General features: G+C 58.0%; 1 protein-coding gene across 5 annotated transcripts; it reads right to left on the bottom strand.

Moving 5' to 3' along the window:
- Positions 1–634: 634 nt before the first annotated feature.
- On the bottom strand, positions 635–15683 carry PAQR5 (progestin and adipoQ receptor family member 5). 5 transcript variants are annotated; one of them, XM_054837359.1, is made up of 10 exons: positions 15473–15490; positions 14978–15055; positions 12512–12564; positions 11924–12142; positions 11524–11651; positions 11188–11393; positions 10283–10409; positions 4902–4998; positions 4223–4364; positions 635–3215 (listed from the first exon to the last, which is right to left on the bottom strand). In XM_054837359.1, the coding sequence occupies exons 4-10, from the start codon at positions 11972–11974 to the stop codon at positions 2968–2970; spliced, it is 999 nt and encodes a 332-aa protein (XP_054693334.1). In that variant the 5' UTR covers positions 11975–12142; positions 12512–12564; positions 14978–15055; positions 15473–15490; the 3' UTR covers positions 635–2967. The 5 variants fall into 5 exon arrangements, with proteins under 5 accessions (XP_054693334.1, XP_054693333.1, XP_054693330.1 ...); XM_054837358.1 differs by lacking the exon at positions 14978–15055 and having other exon boundaries at positions 15473–15683; XM_054837355.1 differs by lacking the exon at positions 14978–15055 and having other exon boundaries at positions 15469–15528.
- Positions 15684–20164: the final 4481 nt, after the last annotated feature.

Raw genomic sequence — 20164 nt, 5'->3', positions numbered from 1 at the left:
CTGAATTCCCAAAGCCCTGGGAACTAGCGGATAAAAGCGCCTGAAGCTGCACTTGCAGCAGAAAACACTGACCACTGCGGCAGCGTCTCGCTTCTCGTCGATCCCAGACTGCTTAGGACTTAATAAATTAAACCCATCGCACCGATACCCACCTGGGAAATGATACACACAGGGCGAGGGAGAGCAGAGCTCGGTATCATCACGGGAGGAAAGATGATGGTTTAACAAATGAGCTAACGATTCCCACACCAGACTCCTGGTACAGAACCCGACGACGAGGCCTGCCTCGCCGGGGACGTGCTCCCAAAGACAGTCCTGACTCCCGCTACCACCGTCAAACCCTCATTCCAGCTTATTCAAATCCGCGTTGTGCGTTATACTCCTCTGGAAGAAGACCTGTGTCTTTTGGATGAAGCGCTATTCAGGAATATTTACATTCACCTTTTCCCTTGACCCAAAGGAACTCGACAGACCTAAGAATCTGCTGTATATCTGCTTGGTTCATCAGCGCAGTCAGACCTCCTTGGCTGAGGAGCAGATGAGTGATGTTCTCTGGGATTTGGCCATAAAATGAATAGTTTTGTTTGTGACTTGCTCTGGATTGGGCACGGACACACAACAAAACAGCACGTTCCAGCAAATAACTATCCTGTATTATTTACTCGTAACAATTTGATGCAGAGTTTTTATTTACGTGACTAAAATTTAGTACATCATTGAATAGCTTTTTGAAGGCCTGTCTCCAGCTGAACAAGAAATCTGGCTGAGCTGTGCTACTTCAAGATCAAACATTGACTGGTTTAGTGTGTGAAGTACGTACCAGACTACGGGTCTGTGCAAAGCACTACAGGATCCAGAGGGATTAGGGTAGTGTATAATACGGTGTTACATTTTTTAATGCGGTTTTCCTACAGATAATTTCACCTGAAGAGGACAAGCGGACTTCCCAAACTCAAAAGTTAAACAACCAAGAAAAAATGTATAATGATTCATGTAAATTTTACAGACCCTTAAATCGTGTCTTGCGCGCAGAGCCAGATTCCTTTCCAGTCACGCGAGTACACAAGGTAAATAAGCTTTGCAATTATCAGCAATTATCTCTGAAGTGATTCATTTTCACAGACAGTACTTTTATGAAACTATACAAATCAGGTTAGCGTGTATCAGTGCGATAGTTATATTAGTTTTCTTTTTAATGAAATAAAACTGTTGAATAAACAATTGTGTTCCAGTGCTTATAAATATTAATATAAATCTTGGTCAGCTTTCAAAAGAAAGCTATTTTTCAAAAGACTTATTTGTCCCATAATATATTTAACGAGCCGTTGTATTGTCACTCAAAAGTGCATCAATTATACCTTGAGAGAGGTAATTATACACAAAACAAATTACACACCCGTATGATTATCAAGAAGCTTGATAACATTCCCTAGCAGTAATCTTTGCATCGCGCGTTCCTATACCTCCCGCGTGGTATTAGGCAAATCCAGCGTGAGAGCCTCGGTGGCCGGAGCCCCCAGTCGAGCCCTCCCCACGAGCTGCCTCCCCCCCGCCCGCACCAGGCTGGTACCTCCAGGCTCTGCTCAGGGCTCTCCGCTTCCCCTTGTAGGATCCAGCCGCCACAGAGCAGAGCAAAGCGAGGAGCAGCGGCCGGAGCACGGGGCGATTGCTGGGAGAGCAGAGGTCCAACCCTGGAAATGCCTTAAAATGACACGGGTTTGTGGGTTTGACCCCCTGCATTACCAGCTCAGCTGTTCTGCATCCTGCCTTTCGGCCGACTGCGTGCATCTCCACGTGGCTCAGGCTCCTGCTTCTTGCTCAGCCGATGCTTCATTCTCCCTGGACACCCCCATCCTACTCACTCCCAAGAAGAAAAACATTCTGTGCGAGCGGGACCAGAAACGGGAGAGGTTCGGAGGTGACGGCTGTAGCATCAGTCATCCCTCAGACCAAGGGTCCTGCCTCAGCAACCGCGGGGAGAGGATCCCTCGACGAGGCAGCCGGGAATTCCTCAGCACCCTCAGCAAGGTGTCAAACACCTTTTCTGAACAGCCCGGCTGCCCGTGGGCGGCTTCGCACCCCTGTTAAACGCTCGGTACAAAACAGCGCTTGGCAGGAAGCCCTGTCGTCACCGCACGGGTATTTCTCCCTCCGTTAACGTTTGATGCCACAAACGAGGTTAGAGAAGGAGCCCAGGTGGGAGTACAGGACGGAGGTCCTGGGGCAAGGAGGGAGCTCGGCTCTCCCATGGGAGTTAATTTCCCAGGACTTACCTATGCACCGGAATCAGACAAAAAACCCCCGCTATTCTGGAGGAGCGTCCCATGGAGAGTTCTTCTAGAGTAAGTCTTTCTGGGTAACGATTAAAAATAGCTGAATTTAAAACACAGGCAAACTCTAGTCTCTCTGAATCCCACATCCGTCAGGCACTTGGGTTTAGCGTAAGGCAGTGTACCACGGATCTCTGAGGTTTTAATCCCCTAAATAATGCCACTTTCAAGGTGAAAACCTTAGTTAAGGAGCCCCTGGGAGCGCCCTTGCTCGTGCCTTCACCAAGGAGTCCTGGCTATCGGTCTGAGCTGATGACAAGGACATCTGTGCCACCAGCGGACCAGTGTTACCCACGTTCACTCGCCCCCCCCGATTCCTCCGTAAGGCAGACCTGATGAATGCCTATTGCTTTGGAAAGTATTAGCACTTATCTCCCTTTTGCAGAAAAAAAGTTAAGATTATTTGAAATATTTCTTGTGGTGAAATAGCAACTTGATTAAAAGCATATCATAACCTGTTCCCAGCTTTAAAGCTCTATGTACAAAACCCAGTGCAATATGTTTCGCTCCTGAGAAAATTTTAAATAAGCATTTTCTCAGAGAGCGTAGGTGAATAAACTCCTCCTCGTCCATGCCAGACCCTTACTGTTTAGGGTCTCTCCCGTGGAGCAGCATGAATACTATCTAGACCTGAAGCCTAATGCCCGTGCAGTTTTTCTCTCTGCAGAGGCTCCGGCATGAAGCGCAGGGACATCGAGCAGAGCCCGATGACAGCCAGGCTCACGGCCACGCAGATGCCCATGGACCCGAGGGTCTGCAGGGAGGAGGGGACCAGCGGGGCGGGCAGGAGCCGGTCATGGCGCTCGGCCATGTCCATCGTGATGGCCTCCATCTGGAAGTGCGTCCCGATGATCCCACAGACGTGGAAGACTTGGTGGCTGTGCCCTGCAACAAAGCCAAAAGCACTCACCGAGAAACTCTTTAAAACAGCGCCGGGAGGGCTCAGCAGACCTTCTGCATGGCATCCATTGCCTCCACAGCTTCACAGGCTGGGGGGGTTGGAAGGGACCTCTGGAGATCATCTCATCCAACCCCCTGCTAGAGCAGGATCACTCAGAGCAGGTCGCACAGGATTGTGTCCGGGGGGTTTGAATCTCTCCAGAGAAGGAGACTCCACAACCTCTCTGGGCAGCCTGTCCCAGGGCTCGGTCACCCGCAGAGGGAAGAAGTTTCTCCTCATGTTCAGATGGAACTCCCTGAGTTCCAGTTTGTGCCCGTTGCCCCTTGTCCTGTCACTGGGCACCGCTGAGAAGAGTCTGGCCCCATCCTCGTGACACCCACCCTTTAGATATTGATAACCATTGATGAGATCCCCTCTCAGCCTTCTCTTCTCCAGGCCAACCAGCCCCGGCTCTCTCAGCCTTTCCTCGTACGAGAGATGCTCCAGGCCCCTCCTCATCCTCGCAGCCCTCGGCTGGACTCTCCCCAGTAGTTCCCTGTCTTTCTTCTCCGGGCATCACATTTTTAAATATTTATTCTACTAATTTTTGTGGCTTTTATCATTGCGCCATCAGAGCACAGAGATCTTCCTTTCCAAAAACCCAGCCGGCCGTAACGGCAGCGAGGGATGCGCAGCTGGCTGCCGCCGTCCCGGCACACGCGCGGTGCTAAGGAGCTCCGTGCTCGTGCACGGCGTGGCGGGAGCAGGGAAAACCCTGATGCGGCCAGGACCTCTCCTCGGAGGCTGCTCCCGCGCTGCGTTTTGGAAACGGCACGCTTCTGGAGCTGTTCCCGCTTGACCTAGGCAGGACTGCTGTATCTCATACGTAAAACCACATCTCAGATTGCCAGCGGGGAATATATTATAACCTCTGGGAGTCACTCAGGCATTAACGCGCTTTCTTCCTGAAAATAATGCGAAAACAATGCCAACTCACCCTTCCGGCACTCACCTATATAATCAAAGTGTCCCGGCGCAAGTCTCTCGGGCAGGTGGCTGGCGAAGATGAAGCAGGTGAGGAAGGCGAAGATGGTGTGCTTGTAGTGGACCAGGATGGCAGCCTCCGTGCAGCTCTCCGCCGCGCACAGGTAGAACTGCGGCAGCAGAGAGGTGTCCACGCAGGGGTAGCGTGCAAGGGAAAGAGGGGAACAACACGTTTCTAAGGCAGGCAGCGCCGTTCCCCGAGCCCCCCGTCATCTCTGGCCGCCCACCACCCCACAACAGGGCACGGGGTGCAGGACCCAGGGCTCAATACGAGTGCTGTCACCTCCATTTCATGCAAATCTCAGCCCCGCACCTCCTGTCCTTAGACCTCCCTGCAGCAAAACTCCCGCCCCGCTCCAGTTTAGGGACTGGAAAACTCGCAGCTTTCAAAGGCAGTAACTTTCCAGCACGGACAAAGCGCGGAGCTTTGCAGTGGAAGGAATCTGCCTAGCAATAGGTGCAGGAAAAAACAACCAAATCTCTTTTCCTGCCAGAGTTTGTTTTCCTTTTTTTAAAAAAAAAAAAAAAAAAAAAAAGGCTGGCATATTTTCCCAAATATTTTCAGACTGAGATGAAGCAGCTGATATTTCCAACCCCGCAGCAAGCAAACGTCTCGGTGCTGGGAGCATGGGCCGTGGGAGACGTACCCTGTAGAAGAGAGGGATGCTGTCGAAGAGGTACGGGTACACAAAGGCCAGCGTGCGGGAAGCCTTGCTGAACCTGGGGTGCTCCACCTCCAGAAACCTAGAGGAAAACAGGGAAGGTGTTTCGCAGGGCACAGCGCGGCGGGTTAGGCTCACGTAAGCACCGGATTCTGTTTGCTGGGGACTGTGTGGTTGCAGTGTATAGACTGCGCATACGTCCGTCCCACGGCTGCCCGCGGGTTCAGCCAGAGCGGCGCGGGTTTTGTCTGCTGGCGGTGTTAAAGCTGCGCCCACCCTCGGCTCATGTGGTGGGACCTTCCCGGGCTGAACCCTGAGCTGGGGGAGGAAGGATTTAGGGGCTCTGCCCTGTTCTCTGCTCTGGCTCTCGCGGTGCGGCTCTGCGGCTCTGGAAACAACCGTTTTTACACCATCCTGGCGCGGCTGATTTTGCTTCTTTGACCATTGCTCGTTAGCCATCGGCAGCCAGAACAGAGCTGGTCTTCAGACAGCTGCTGCCCCTGCAGTTGTTTTTAACTGAGTTTTCACTCTGGGTTTTAAATCCAAGCTTTCCGGGCACGGCAATCACAAGGATAATACATCTGCCTTGGTTTGGAAGGCTCTGTAGGTAATGCAGCATTCCGGCTGTGATTGTCACCGTTCGTTAATTAAGCTGTATTGCAGCTGACGTTTGAAATGCATGAAACGTCGCAGCATCCTTCTTTTTTACACCCTGCCAAGACTTTGCGATTGTCGTTTCAGAGAATGCGTGCAGAGAGTTACTGAAATCACAAAGTAAATTAATTTAACAAGTTACTTTTTAATGACATCACCATCATACGGGAAGAAGCAGCCTGTTGGTTAGAATCATACCATATATTCTGGACAGGGACTAAGAGTCTGCATTTTGTTCCCCAGGAAATCGTGCTGCTGAAATGTAGGACACACTCCATAGCTGAAATCATGAAAGAATTGACCACCCAAGTCCCCAAAAAACCATTATAAAAACTGGGGCTGGGTCGCAAGCCGTGTGCCGAGCCCCCAGCCTGCTCTTGCCGCGCAGGGAACACGACTCAAAGGAAACGTGGAGACGGAAAGCCCAGGGGAGCCGCACCACGCACGGCCAACGCGCCCCACGCCAAGCCCTGCCCCTCCGGCCGTGGGGTAGCGGGGAGGCGGCAGGGTGGGCGTCGGGATGCTCCCGACCCCGGGGGAGGCTCCGGCAGCATCACCCTGCCCTCCCGCCGCAGCCACGGGAGCTCCAGACCGGGAACAGAAAAGCTCTGCCTCCGGTGCCTCCCCGCTGGGAAAGACCAACTTTTACAGGTTTTTAACCCAATGTGGAAACAGCAGGATTCACCTGAGCAGAACTACAACAGACCTTCCCCCAAACAGGAGGGCTCTGTCGATATGACCCGAAATACGGCTGAAACCCCAACAATTCAACTTACGCTCAAGAGCCACGAACTGCGTAAGGGCTCTCACCTCGCTCCTCCGCGGTTTGGCCTCCCACCGTGGCTGGTGGCTTGCTCGGAAGACATGACCATGATGCTGAAGATGCCTCCTGCTCCATTTCCTCCCGCACTTCTGCATGATTCCTGCTACGTTTTCCTACCGTGGTTTCACCTGCCCGGTGCTGTACTCCCATCCCGCTCCACCCTTGCCACACGTATTCCCACTCCTCCGGCCACGTACCGATCCAACCTGCTCTCCTCTGTTGCCAAAACAGCCCCCACCCCGCAGCCTGGGCGCACGGCCGGGCGCAGGGTAACCCCGGGGACGGTGCCCTGCTCACAGGGGACAAGTGAGATGCAGCAGGGTTCAAGCGTACTCTGTTCTCCTCCTGAAAACCCCCTACAGGTTCTTCTGCTTTCGCGGGGATGTCCGCAGGGAGATGCCAAATCCTCAGGCATGAAAGAAACCTTTTGTGCGGCTGCCCATCCTGCCCGGGGGGGAGGGATGCAGTCGGACGCGCTCTGTTTCGGTGTGCCAGGGGTATCTAGCATCACGTAAAGGATAAACGCACTTATTTCGGTCCGTCTGCACGTGTTGCCCTGTTTGGCAATTCAATGTTCCTTGGCCGAAGGAGGCAAAACCCAACCAACCAAAAATCTTACTGCTGACTCATCAGTCAGCCATCTAGGGGTGGAAAATGTTCCTGAGAAGCTGATTAAATTTGGTGCAGTAGCTTAGCAGATGCCTTTCTTCAGACACCCCGCTGCAAGTCCCTGCCTTCATCACCTCGCCGCATCCTCCTCTGCATTACCCCAAACTCCCCTTGACCTTCCCGGGCCGCGTCAAGATGCCGAGCATCCTCTGCCGCTGCGTTTGGCCACGGTGCAGAAGACCACCAGCCGGGTTCAGGTAGCCCGGCGCTGACAGCAGGAACCACTCCGCAGCGGCCAGCCGTGCCGCTCGCCCGGCCCCTCGCGTGACCCCGGCCCCAGGCAGCCACGCACCCTCCCGGCTCCCGGAGACAGCCCTGCCCGGGGTGCGGTTGGCGGAGCAGCCCTGACAGCGTTGCTGCGAGCGGGGCAGGAGCAGGGCTGCCCGGGCAGGTCCCCTCCAACCGCTCCCGGCTCGGTAGCATCGCCGCCCATTGCATAATTCGGTTTCGGGTCCGCTCCCATCTGACCCCCCACGCCGGCTCGGTGGGACGTTCGGGCTGCTGTGACTCAGCCGAGGGTGACGCCGAAGCGAAGGCGATCGGGGAGCAGCGCCCTGCGGTAGGAAACGGGGTGGCCCAGGCACCGGCGGCCTCACGGGGGGTCTCGGGGGCGGCGAGCCCCACCGCCTCCCCATCCCCGACCCGCCGGCCGTGGCTCAGGCACCCGGGGTGCACGCCCGGCACGAGCCCCTGCCACGAACCAGGGAAGCGCCGGAGCAGAGGCGGGTACAAAACCGTGCACCCTCGTCCTCTGCCAGCCGCAGCCTGCGAGGGAAGAGCGAGGAGAGAGACAGACGGACGGGGGCACGGACAGGGCGACACGCAGCCGAGACGCTCATGCACGGGCGTGCAGAGGGGCACGGGGTGCGGGCAGCTAACGCGCTCCAAGGAGGTGACCGGGTGCGCGCAGGGTGCGGTGGTGAGTTACGGGGGGGCTCGTTCTCTGCTCAGCACCACGGGGGTGAGCCAGCACCACTGCTGCGGTGCATCCAGCGTTGCTGCTCACCCGGGGATGCTTTGTTGATCTTTTGATTTTTAAGCCTACATTTGGTGGGTTTACCGCTTCGCTAACGCATAGCGTCCTGAGACGACAGGAACTGCTGTTCTATCCCGTAACGATAGCTGCAGGTTTTTCACTTAACTGTACTTACAGTTTTGTCGTAGAGAGATGCTGACAATTTAAATTTGCAGATCGAGAATTTTTTTAAACAATCCAAATTAATCTGGACCTGATCTCAAGCTGCTGATATTTCCTAAGCGTTATCTTCGAGCGGTAAGTACTAGGATTAGCAGGCGGTCAGTAAGCTTCGTTTGCTAAGCCCATCTAACGAGACAATAAAGAGATGCACGAGACAAAAATAAGAGAGGGAAAAGAGACAAAAAGAAAGAGAAAAAAATGAGGAATATAAGGAAAAAATACCAAGCCCCAACTGGGATCATCCACTGAGCGATCCAGGAGAGATCCTTGAGTTTGCAGTACTGCGCAGTAATACCAAGGACAGGTCCACATCTTCCACCCCAGGGACTTACTCCAGGGAGTAACCCACAGACCAGAAGGCGAGTAAACCCTCCCATACTCAACAGACACTTAAATGAGCCAAATTTGCAGGATCCATAAGGAATAGTGAGGGCTTAGCAGGTCCCTCTGAGGAAGACACGGCGGTGCTCAGCACCATCCCACCCCGCTGCAGCCCCTCTCGCGCAGCAGAGCCGGCCGGGCAGCGTGATTTCTCCGTGCCGAGCGTGCCGGGACGTGGGAGCATCTTCCTCCCCGCCGAGGCAGCAGCATCGAACGCAGCCCTGTGCCGGGAGGGCCCCGGGGGTGGGGGGGGGGAACCCCCCAGGGTTACGTGATGCTGCAACAGGCGACCACGTGCCAAAGAGCAACCACATGCCAAAGACACCCCGAAATACAAAGACACCCTGAAATACAAGGAAAGAATAATGCCAAACAGTGCACACCACTTGTGAGAACAGGAATCGTAGGTTTTGCAAAGCAAGCTGCGTGTTGTCGCAGTGACGGACGCGAGCGCTTTACAAACCCAGCCTTCAGGGAGGTATCTACCACAAATTAAATAAAAACCCATCCAGAGACCTAGCACGGCATGTATTGCTGGAAATCAGCCGAGTCGCTCAGACATCTGAGTTATCCCAAACAAATTGTCTAACGCCGTTCAGGAACAAAATACCGCGCACGCGATGCTGCTCATGCTTTAAAAATGATGCGGTCGGCTGCAAGAATGTTGAGGTTCCTCCTCTGCAAGTCTGTTATACACACATAGAAACACACGCACATAGAAACACACGCACACAGAAACACACGCACACATAGAAACACACGCATAGAAACACACGCACATAGAAACACACGCACATAGAAACACACACATAGAAACACACGCACATAGAAACACACGCACACAGAAACACACGCACACATAGAAACACACGCATAGAAACACACGCACATAGAAACACACGCACATAGAAACACGCACATAGAAACACACGCACATAGAAACACACACTCACAAACACACGCACAAACACACTCACATAGAAACACACGCACATAGAAACACGCACATAGAAACACGCACATAGAAACGCACGCACATAGAAACACACACTCACAAACACACGCACATAGAAACACACACTCACAAACACACGCACATAGAAACACACGCACATAGAAACACGCACGCACATAGAAACACACACTCACAAACACACGCACATAGAAACACACACTCACAAACACACGCACATAGAAACACACGCACATAGAAACACGCACGCACACACACAGCCCTTTGGCTGCTACGTGCCTTTGGCAGGACCGTGCTCCCGTTTCAACCCAAGCGCACGTTTAACCGTTGGGGGCACGGGAGCCCAGCCCTTTCTGCAGGCTGTGTGCGACAAACCGCAGCCCAGAGACGGTGCTGGGGGCGGGCGTCCTCCTGCCAGGCACGCGCCACGCAACGATACCTTTCCGACTTCCACAAATTAAAGCCACCTCAGTTGTTTTGCACTTTTTACCATCAAACTCTCCTTGTGCCAACATGCAACACATCTCCCAAACCAAAAATCCCCCTTTCCCCTTCCTGAACTTAAGGCTCTTATTGTTACGACACAGCCTGTAATTGAAAAACCTTTATTAATAATACTAATTACTGATTCTGCTGTAGCAATCGTGGCAGGTAACGCAGGAGCTTACCTGGAGTAGCAGGACAGACTGGTGCTAACGACGGTGTTAAACACCGCGATGGGGACGTAGCAGTGGTGGAACGTGCTGTCGACCCATTCTGCAGGGAAGATGTACGCCGAGTACGCCAGCGCAGACCCTGGAAGCGCAGGAGGTGCCCGGTTAGCCCGGCACTGGGCGTTGGGCGCTCTCGGGAAAGGGAGATGGGAATTCGGGTAGACGAGGAGGTAAATAGCTGCGGGGAGCATCCGGCAGCCGTCCTGCCAGCCAGCCCCTGCAAACACCTCGCCGTGAGCAGCCGGAGGCGCGTTGTGCCCTGAGAAGACCCCGGCTGCTGCTGCCCACCCTGGGTTTGCACCCCGGTGAGCTGCCACCGCCTTCACTGACAGCGTTTGCTTTTAATGTGGGTTTTTTGCTTTATTCTGTTCAGTACAAACACCAAAGCGCATCGCGCAGCCAGGCCTCCATCCCAGGGCTGCCCAGTACGAAACTCAGCCTCAAATTATTATTTGTGGCGGTGTCAGAGATGCTTCACGGTCCCTCTCAAGTGCCAGGCTGCAGGGAGGAGGAGGAGGAGGAAGAGGAAGAAGAGGTGGAGGAGAAGGAGAAGGAGAAGGAGAAGAAGGAGAAGGAGAAGGAGAAGGAGGAGAAGGAGGAGGAGGAGGAGAAGGAGAAGGAGGAGGAGGAGGGGGAGGAGGAGGAAGAGGAAGAAGAGGTGGAGGAGAAGGAGGAGGAGGAGGAGGAGAAACTCCACACAAGCAGCTGCCGTTTCTGCCTGTCCCATGGGTACGAGCCGTCTGAGCACCCGGGGGTCCAGCCCCGTCCCTGCTGCCTCCCTGTGCTTCGGGTCCTGCTGCGCTGGGGGGTGCTGGGGACGGGCACCCCACCGAGACCTCTGCCAACCTGCCCGTCCTTACCCAAGCTGTACATGCTGAGAGCCGCGTAATCGAAGAAGTAGCAGATGTGCCGGGCGCGGGTGGACATGGTGCTGAAGGTGTGGGCGCAGCTGGAGGCGAGGGGGTAGATGCAGCACGTCAGCAGGTAGGCGAGGAGCGGCCAGGCGTGGGGGTCCTCCCGGCCCCCCGGGCCCCGCAGCTGCCCCACCAGCGTCCACACGAAGTACCTGTGGGGTGGAGGAAGGTGAGCATCGCACCCCTGGGTGCTCCCCGTCCCCGCTCCCGCAGCCTTGCTCCCACCGCAGAGACCCGCCGCCTCCTCCCCCGGATGCTGAAGACCCAGGACACGGTACCTACCAGGCAGGCACAAAATGCGTCCAGATATTTAGGGTCTCATTCGTCATCTGGAAGACGCTGAGGAGGCAGTCTGCTGCCGAGCTTCTGGGGGGGCGATACCCAAAGAGGATCCCCTGCTCCCGGTACCCCTGCAAGGCAAAGACGGGCACCAGTGGCAGTCGGAGGAGAAGGAAGGACAAACCGGAGGAGGAGGAAGGAAGGAAGGTTGCCAAAAGGAAGGTGCCCATAATTCAGGACCCAGGACCCTGCTGCGAGGACAGAGCCGTGTCCCCCCAGGGGAGGTGGTCCCGGGGAGGGGCCGAGCTCGCTGGGGATGGCCACCCCAGCACCCTGCTCCCGTCTGTCACCTCCCCAAACCCCGCCGAGCCTCGAGCTTAGGGAGGAAAAGCTCCTCTCTGACCTTAGGCACTTGGTTGATGCTGAGCAGCCGGGGTAGCTTGAGGCTCAGCATCGCTCCGGCTCCGAGGGATGTTTTCGGCTGGGCTTCCCTGGGGACGAGCCCCCGCGCTGCCTCACGCCCCGCCTGGCCGCATCTCACCGCGCTGGGGAAGCGATGGGACGGGGACGGGGCTGCCCCGTGACGGCCGAAGTGACGCTCCCCGGGTGCAGGATGCGTGACCTGGGGGAGACGAGCATTTGTGGGGACGTGGCACAGTGTCCCCATGCAGGGTCCCAAACCCACGCATGGCAAATGGGGATGTTGGGACCCCCTCCCCACCACCCAGGGGGAGAAGGACAGCGTGTCCCTGTGCCCACCACCCAGAGGGACTGGAAGTCCCTGTCATCACCCCAACAGAGCCAGGGGTGATGCGGGAACAGCGTCCACGTCTCCGGAGTACCCCGAGGTCGCACAGAAAACCCTGGGCATGGGCTGGGGAGGACGCAGGGTCCCAGGCAGCGCCCGGGCTGGTTCATTGCTGCCCGCTGCCCACGGGGCATCCCAGTGCCACGGTGCAGCCCCTCCGGCCCCAACGTCCCCGTCTCTTACCCACTGACCGCTTTGGCAGTGCCGCCTCTCCCCCCTCCGCCTCCACCTCCAATCTGCGAAATAAAGGTGAAAAAAAAATAATTATCCCCTGCGCCCTCCTGCGAGGGACCGCCTGGCCCGGGGCGAGCCGGGTGAGAAGGAGCGCGAGGCTCGGCGTGCCGGGTCAGCTGGGTCGCACGGGCGTGAGAACCAACGCACTGGTCCCCCCCCCGGTTTCTGAGAGCTGTCTGCGACCCTCCGGCCCACGGAGCCACAAGAAGGAGCCTCCGCAGCCTCCTGAGCACCGCTCCTGTGGCGGCACTTCGGCTGCCTCAGCCATCCCATAATTTCACACCGGGACACACCGAGATTCAGCCTTCAGCGCGCCTTGCCGGAGCTGCGCAGAGGCTTGCCGGTCCCAAACGAACCCCTCTGCTGCCCTTTCCCGGCCCCTGGCATTGCCCTTCAACTTCCCCTTCTCTTCCTCCCCGCCCGTACTCTACCTCTCTGCGCGGCCGAGCAGCTCCGGTGCAAAACCGACACGGGCAAAATGCCGTGGGGCACCGTGCGCGGGGAGCACCGGGAGAGAGGGAGGTGGCTGGGAGGCGGTTAACAGAAGGGAAAAAATTAACGAGGCAAGAGAGCAATAAACCTGACATAAAATAAAATTGGAAATGCCTTTAGTTAAAGATTAGGATTAAATCAGGAGCTTTTTCTTGGCTGTTGCAGTGCAGGCGTGCTGCCTCCAAGCTACGCGGAGGCTACGGCCCCCCGCGATCCCCTCGGTATTCCTGCACCGCTCCGTGCTGGAAGGGGGGGCCTTATCCCTGCCGTGGCTTCCAGAGCCTCGGGACCCAGCTGGAGGGCAGGGAGTGCGGGCAGGGAGTGCGGGCAGGGAGCCGTTGGTTATTTGCGTGCTCCAGAAACGAAGGGCAGCCCGGCACAGGGCTCTGCCTTTTCCCATCCCCGCCGCACGTCTGATAGAAACACAAATGAGGGCAACGATGGGATGGCGCAAAACTCATGTGTCTCATCCGGGTGAAGCCGAGGAAGCAGCGCAGGCTCTTCACAAAGGCACGCCGCGGGGTGCGGGAGCCCTGATTTTGGACGGGGGCCCCGAGCCGGGCGCGCTCGGTGCAGCCCACGCGTGGAGCAGGCAGCCGGTCCCCCGCACGCACCCCGCACCGGCGCCGCATCTGCGGAAGGATGTGGGAAGCACCGGGCCCGGGCTTAACGAAGAGCTTGTATTTTTAAGAGCAAAATGAGTCACCGGAGCTGCGGGGTGCAGCAGCAGCCCGGGCACACCCTGCAGTCCCGTGTTTTCCTCCTCCTTCGGCTGACTTTTTCCACCCCGGAGCACTGCTCCCGTGGCAGCGGCGTGGGACGAGGGACGGGGGCACATGGCAGCCGTGACCCCTGCGAACGGCTCCTTTGCAAACAGCAGGTTACAAACTCTGCAGGAGCACCCAGCTGGCTGCAAACACACCTCTTCCTCCTCCTCCTCCTCCTCACCCCCCTATGGCCGTGCACGAGGCCCCGTGGGGATGCCAGGCACTGCAGGCTGCAGGTCCAGCTCGGGAGCCTTCGGTTTGTGCCGCATTCACCGGGGGAAGGTTCCTGCCCGGCACCGGCTTTCGCCCTTAACGGCTGCGGTTTGTCTGTGCCGAGAGGAGCCCCGACACGTCCCCTGTCACCGTCCCTCCGCCGCGGGTCCGGACTTGGCTCCAGCGAGCGTGGCTGCAGCAGCTCCCCCCCACCATGGCTCTCCCACCACAGCCGGCGTGCGGCCGGTGTCTTTCGATGGAGGGGAAAATATTTTAGCCGTTAATTATTAACTTCTATGACTTTCTTACGACGGCGCAAGGAGAGAGACTAGTTGGACTGTAAAACAAGCGGCTGGGCTCCTTTGAGTGCTCAGCACCGGAGTCAGCAGCGTGGGACATGCCAAGACCTTTTCCAGCAGAACAACAGAGGCTTTGTAGGAGGCTGTTACTGCTGCGGGTGGCTGCTGGTATCTGCTCGGGATCTGAGACGAGCAGGCAGCCCCGAGCGTACGCGTAAGCTTAAGGCTTTCCAAAATCAGTGCGTTTCAGGCACGTGCTCGAGCTCTTTGCCAGACCCAGCGCTTTCATCCATCCTCCTCGGGGGACGGACGCGTCTCGGCGCCTCATCCCGCTCCTAAAACGCCACCGAGTGAAACTTCCATAAATTCTGCAAACGATCAGCGCGGCCACGAGCTGCCGGTGCCGTGGGAGGGCAGGGAAAAGCACCGTGCTGCCGGCCCCACCGCGCCGTCCCCATCCCGCGCAGCTCTTTCCCACCTTCATCTTTTCACGGCGCGTCTGAAAAACTCCCAGCCTCCCGGCACGACCCACACGCCAGCTCGTGTCGTGCAAACCCTCGGCGTCCCCCCGGGCAGGGGGGGGAAGCGTGAAAAGCAACAAGCCGAAATGATTCAGGGGAAAAAGCAGAGCGGCCGGTACTTACGGCGCTGCTCCCGGGAGCGGGGCTGGGTCGGATGCTGCGTTATCGCCGGCGCTGGCTCCGGGTAACCGTATTACTCATCTGTGTACAAACACAGCCCACATGGCCGAGCCACGCTGGAAGCCCGGCTGGGGCGTAGGCAAGGCAGGCGAGCGGGCTGGGGCAGGTTTGCCAAAGCCGGCAGCCCGGCAGGAAGGGCAGGGAGGCTCTGCCGAGAGCCCCGCTCGCTGCCCGCACCCCGCGGGATGGTCCCCGCACCCCGGCTGGGCTCTGGGGAGAGGAGGGGGGGAAGGACACGGCGGAGGTCAGCCCCGCCGGCTGCTTTCCCAGATTAGGAGCAAATTAATTCTGGCTCGTCTTTTAGTGAAACAGGAAAAAGGCAAGAAAATAAAACCGGAAATAACTGTGGCCAAACACTCTCAGATCGTGCTCTGGATTAGCTTCAGCCGGGCTGCAAGGAAGTGGAATAAGGGCAGGAAAAAATATTAACGTACAGACCTCCCTGTGCATCTTCAGCTCCCGGGCCCCTCCGCTTTGGCACCGGAAAACACCCGAAACTTGCTCAACTGTCTCCAAGGAGACTGCGAAGTTAAAACCCTCCCGCAGACGAAGAGGGAGGTGCTCCCAAACTGGAGAGAGTTCTTACATCATTCCCGGCTGGACGGAGGACCGCAGCCGGCCGGGCGATGGGGGTCGGTCCCAGCGGCTCTCCCCACGCCTGCGCTGGGTTTTCAGCGCGTTTCCCCTTCTCCTCCCCCATAAAGCCTCTATTTTTACTGCGGCCGTTGGTAACGTCTTTCACAATATTTGAATAGAGCCGTAGATTGAGGACCGCAAGTCTCCGGAGAGGTTTGTGCGGGTGCTGCTCCTGTGTTACTGGGCAGTTGGAACCAGTGGGTCCAGTAATGAATTCCTTAACGAAGCGACCACCGTGCAGACGGCCAGATCCCACCAGCAACACCAAAACCCCACGGCCACAACCTCCGCTGCCACGAAAAGCATCGCCAGCGGCAAACGGGAGCCGGGGCAGCACAGGGGTGAGGCGGGGGACGATGGTGCCGTGGCAGGGATGAGCCGGGGATGCGGGGACGGCCGCGTGCCAGCCAAAGCTGATGCTCACGGCGTGAGCCCACGCAGGGCTGCGTTTACAAACAGCCCTTTTATTTGGCTGGAGAAAGTAAAGCTGTCCCTGGGCAGCACAAGGAAGACAATTTCATCCCAGCTCTGCTTGGAAGAGGGGCTGTGTCGTGGATAACCGGGCGCCTCTGGGTCACCCATAGCTCCCGCAGTATTTCCCCCCCGCTCCCTTGCCAGCAAATTGGCACAAAACGCGGATTTGCTTTGGGGGCACGGGGCGGGTGAGGCCACGGCCGGGCTGGGAACACGCACGTCCGCATCCAGCTGCGGGGCAGGGGACAGCTCGGCTCCCGGGGCACGTTGTCACTGACTTCATCCCCCCGCGGCCCCCGTCCCCGCAGGGCTACGGGCCAGGAGAGCGGCGAGCCGGAGGAAAACGCTGCCTCTCTGCCCACCCCACGCTGTTGGCATTGAGCGTGTGGTTTAAACCATCTCCAGGGCTTCTGCCTCTTTTCTCCTCCAAACCGTTGCCTGCAGGGACCGAGATGCAGATTTACTCCACTCACCCCCTCGCCTGCCCGGGTTTATGAGCCACGGCCGGTCAAATGAGCTGGAAAGGATGAAGTCTGCTGCTGCACCGTAATAAAACCATGAAATGCTTTAAAATGACTCCTGGTTGGTTTTACGCCATCATTGACACAAACCCATCAAATAATCCATCCGCATTTATTTGCACTGGCGGCTCGTGCACCGGCAGCAGCCCTGCCTGGCAGCGGCCGAGAGATTTATATCCGAGTACTTCGACCCCGCTTTGGGCACGACCTCCAGCCCAGCAGGACTTTTCTTCCCAGCGCCGTGCCCGTGTCCAAGCAGCCTGGGAAACCTCGTGTTTCCAAACCGGTGTTTTCAGCTCCCATGCAACCGGAGCAACGAGTTTCAAACCGGTGGAAACTTCCCAGCACCGAACGGCTGAACCCCAGCTATGGTTTTTGCAGCAAAATAGGAACCGAGCTGAAATACAACCGTGTGAGCAGGACGTCCCGGGGGTCTGGAAACCAGCAGTGAGCACGAACCGGCCGAGAGCTTCTGCTGGCTCTCGTTCCTGGGGGCAAAGTGCTGGGCAAAGGCACTTGCAGCGGGGAAGCTCCGGGCTGCACGGCTGAGCTGCCTCCCAGCACGCTGTGCTCTGGGTAAAGGCCTTGCCGGCACGGCGACAAGCTGCCGGAGCAGCCGCACCTTCGGTGAAGGTCTGTGCAACCCCAAATCCCACGGGGATAACGTGCAAGTGGGACATCCAGCCCCGCATCGGCGCAAGGGCCCGGGCAGCTCTAACGGGGAGCCGGAGCTGCGGCGCTCGGCATCCCGACCGCTCTCCCTGAGCCTCGCCGCCGCAGGCGTTTGCCGAGAGCTGGCCAGGATGCAGCAAGCGTCCCCAGCGGCACCAAGCTCCGCTCCAGCCTCCGGCGAGGTTCACGGCTGCTGCCACAGCCCGGCTCCCCAGCACCCACCAAGGGTGTAAAAACCCGGGGTACGTGCACGGCTGCCCCTGCAGATGCGCACGTCCACCTCCCAGCTGTGCAACCCCCAGATGTGCCCCTGCACCCCCGTGCGGATGTGACCACCCCCCCTGCACAGCCCGGGGACGGCCACCACCCCACCACCCCCCCCGAGGGGCAGAGGCCGTGCCGTGGGTTCCAGCGCTCATCCCACCCGTGGTCACAGCTGCACCCCCCCACGCTCACCAGCACAGCGCACTCGGGTTTTAATCGTTCTCTGGTTTTTATTTGACTTACACCTGGGCAGCAGGAGCGTAAAGGTGACTTTTCCCAGCTGGCCGTACCCCAGAACACCGCGTGTGTTTGCTGATCTGCGAACAAACATCCGCCCTCAAAAAAAAGGACTCAGTGGGAGCTGCAGGACCCAACGTCACCCCCGGAGCTGCCCGTAAAGCCCTGCCAGCCCCCGGGGAGAGCCACGGCAGGCTGCCGCACACCCCCGACCCTGGAACCTGCAGGCTGAGCTCCAGATTTCAGGCCAAGTCCAGCTTTAGGGCTGAGCCCAGATTTCAGGCTAAGTCCAGCTTTAGGGCTGAGCCCAGATTTCAGGCTAAGTCCAGCTTTAGGGCTGAGCCCAGATTTTAGGCTAAGTCCAGCTTTAGGGCTGAGCCCAGCTTCTCGGTCAGCTCGGAGCAGCCGCGGCAGGCAGAGTCCGGCCCTTGCAAGGATGCACGTGGACCACGCTCCCGCCACCCCAACTCTGTCCAGGTCGGACGCACACGGGGGTGATGGCAATGTGCTCTGACCAAATGGTTCTTCTGTCTTTTTTTTATTCCTTAAATTAACTGGGGAGTCTGGGCGGGGACTTTCCCAAAATTTCTGTCGAGGGGTGAACACCGAGCGGGGAAGGGTTCGCCCTGCAGTTACCCACGCTGAGACGTTGAAGCACGTGAAAGCCGTTGCACGGCTGGACCGAGCATCCCTGGTCCTGCAGCCATCAGGGGCCGGTGCTGAGCCCCTGTGCTGGATCCAGGGGGGTTGCCGCAGCCAGAGGGAGCCTGGTCTCCCACCCTCCCCGCAGAGGGGACCTTGTCAGGGCAGCGGGGCTCATCCCTTCCCCCCTGGGCAGTCACCCAGAGATGAGCCGCTGCTGCCTCCTCTCCGTGGCCGCGGGACTCCCCAAGCCGCCTCCGAACCCCGCAGCATCGCAGCGGAGCCGCTAACGGGAGGTGCAAAGGGAGAACTGGTTAATATTTAATTTAGCCCCAAGCCCGCATGTTTAATTACGCACATTTAATTCTCCACCGTGTTATTCATGGTCCACCGCAAGCGCCGTCTCTTCAGTGCAAACCCCGCCGGGGGGCCGACCCGGCACGTTCAGCTCCCGTAGCCCTGCAGGGTCCGATCCTGCCGTGCCCGAGCGCCAGGCAGAGCTGCTCAGCACGTGTGGGTGCCCACGGAGGACGAGGGCCCCCGCTGCAACCTCTGCCCGCGCCGCCTGCACTTCGGCAGCATCGTCTTCACAGCAGGCGTTGCTGCAGCCCCGGCCGGCGCTGCCGGGCACGAGCACAGTGCAAATACCAACACGGAACAATTCACAAGGTGACAAGTGCAGAATAGGAAAACAAGGGTTTATTCTGCTGGTCCGAGTTGTTTTTTCCCCATAAAAGGGAGTTAGCTGTCCATAAAGTCAGTTGTTGTGAGCTGGAGCTATTCTAAGTGGAGACAATCAGTTGTTCCAGACCTTGTGCTAGTTCAGAGCAAAGCGGAGCCGAGCTCATGATGCGCCTGACTTGCAGAATTGCAAAACGCCCGTAGGTGACCCGGGGCTGGCGCAGGGGCTGCGGCACGTCCCACGGCCCCCGGCTTTGGTGGGTGCTATTGCCACGTGCTGCCAGCGGGACTCGCACACGTGAGCGGGTCCCCGAGTGCACCCCGAGCCCCGCTGGCTCTGGCAGACCTCTGCTGCGGTCAGGGCCACAAAAGGCTTTGCAGAAACCGTTGCAAGAACGGGGCAGGATGGGCACAAGCGGGCGGCGCTCACAAGCCGAGCACGATCCCTGCCATGCCCGCTCCCCCGCCGGGCAGGGAAAGCTGGGGCGAGAGGGGCCGGGGGCTTTGCTGCGGGATGGGATGGCTGGAGGAACAGCACTGCACCAGCGCTCAGAAACACCAACCCAAACTTTAGAAAATTTTAAAATCATCTAAAAAAAAAAAAAAAGAAAAAGAAAACAAGATCATCGTCATCAGCTCCACCACCGCTGTCAGCGCCTGTTGTGTGAGCAGAGGAGAAGCCCCGCTGCGGCCCCTTAACCTTTGGGGACCCCCACCCTCGTGTCCGGACCCGCCGTCTCCCAGCCTCCCCCCACCTGAGGAGCTGGGGGTCTCACTGCAGGGGGGGGCTGTGTCCCCACGGGTCACCGCAGCCCGGGAGGTGCCTGTGGAGCAGCTCTGGCTTCATCCCAGCGTTCTCCCCCTCCTCCTGCACCAGCACCCCTTCCCCACCTCCTGCATCCCAACGGAGACCCTGGGAGCACCGAGGTGGCTGACCCTGGATGGAAAAAGGGGGGGCTGGCCAAAATCCCCACCCCGGCACATCCCGGGCAGGGAGCAGGGA

Source organism: Grus americana, chromosome 10, assembly GCF_028858705.1.
Source record: "Grus americana isolate bGruAme1 chromosome 10, bGruAme1.mat, whole genome shotgun sequence".
Taxonomy (NCBI): Eukaryota; Metazoa; Chordata; class Aves; order Gruiformes; family Gruidae; genus Grus; species Grus americana.
The sequence above is the reverse complement of the archived record's forward strand: the minus strand, read 5'-3'. Positions and strand labels throughout refer to the sequence as shown.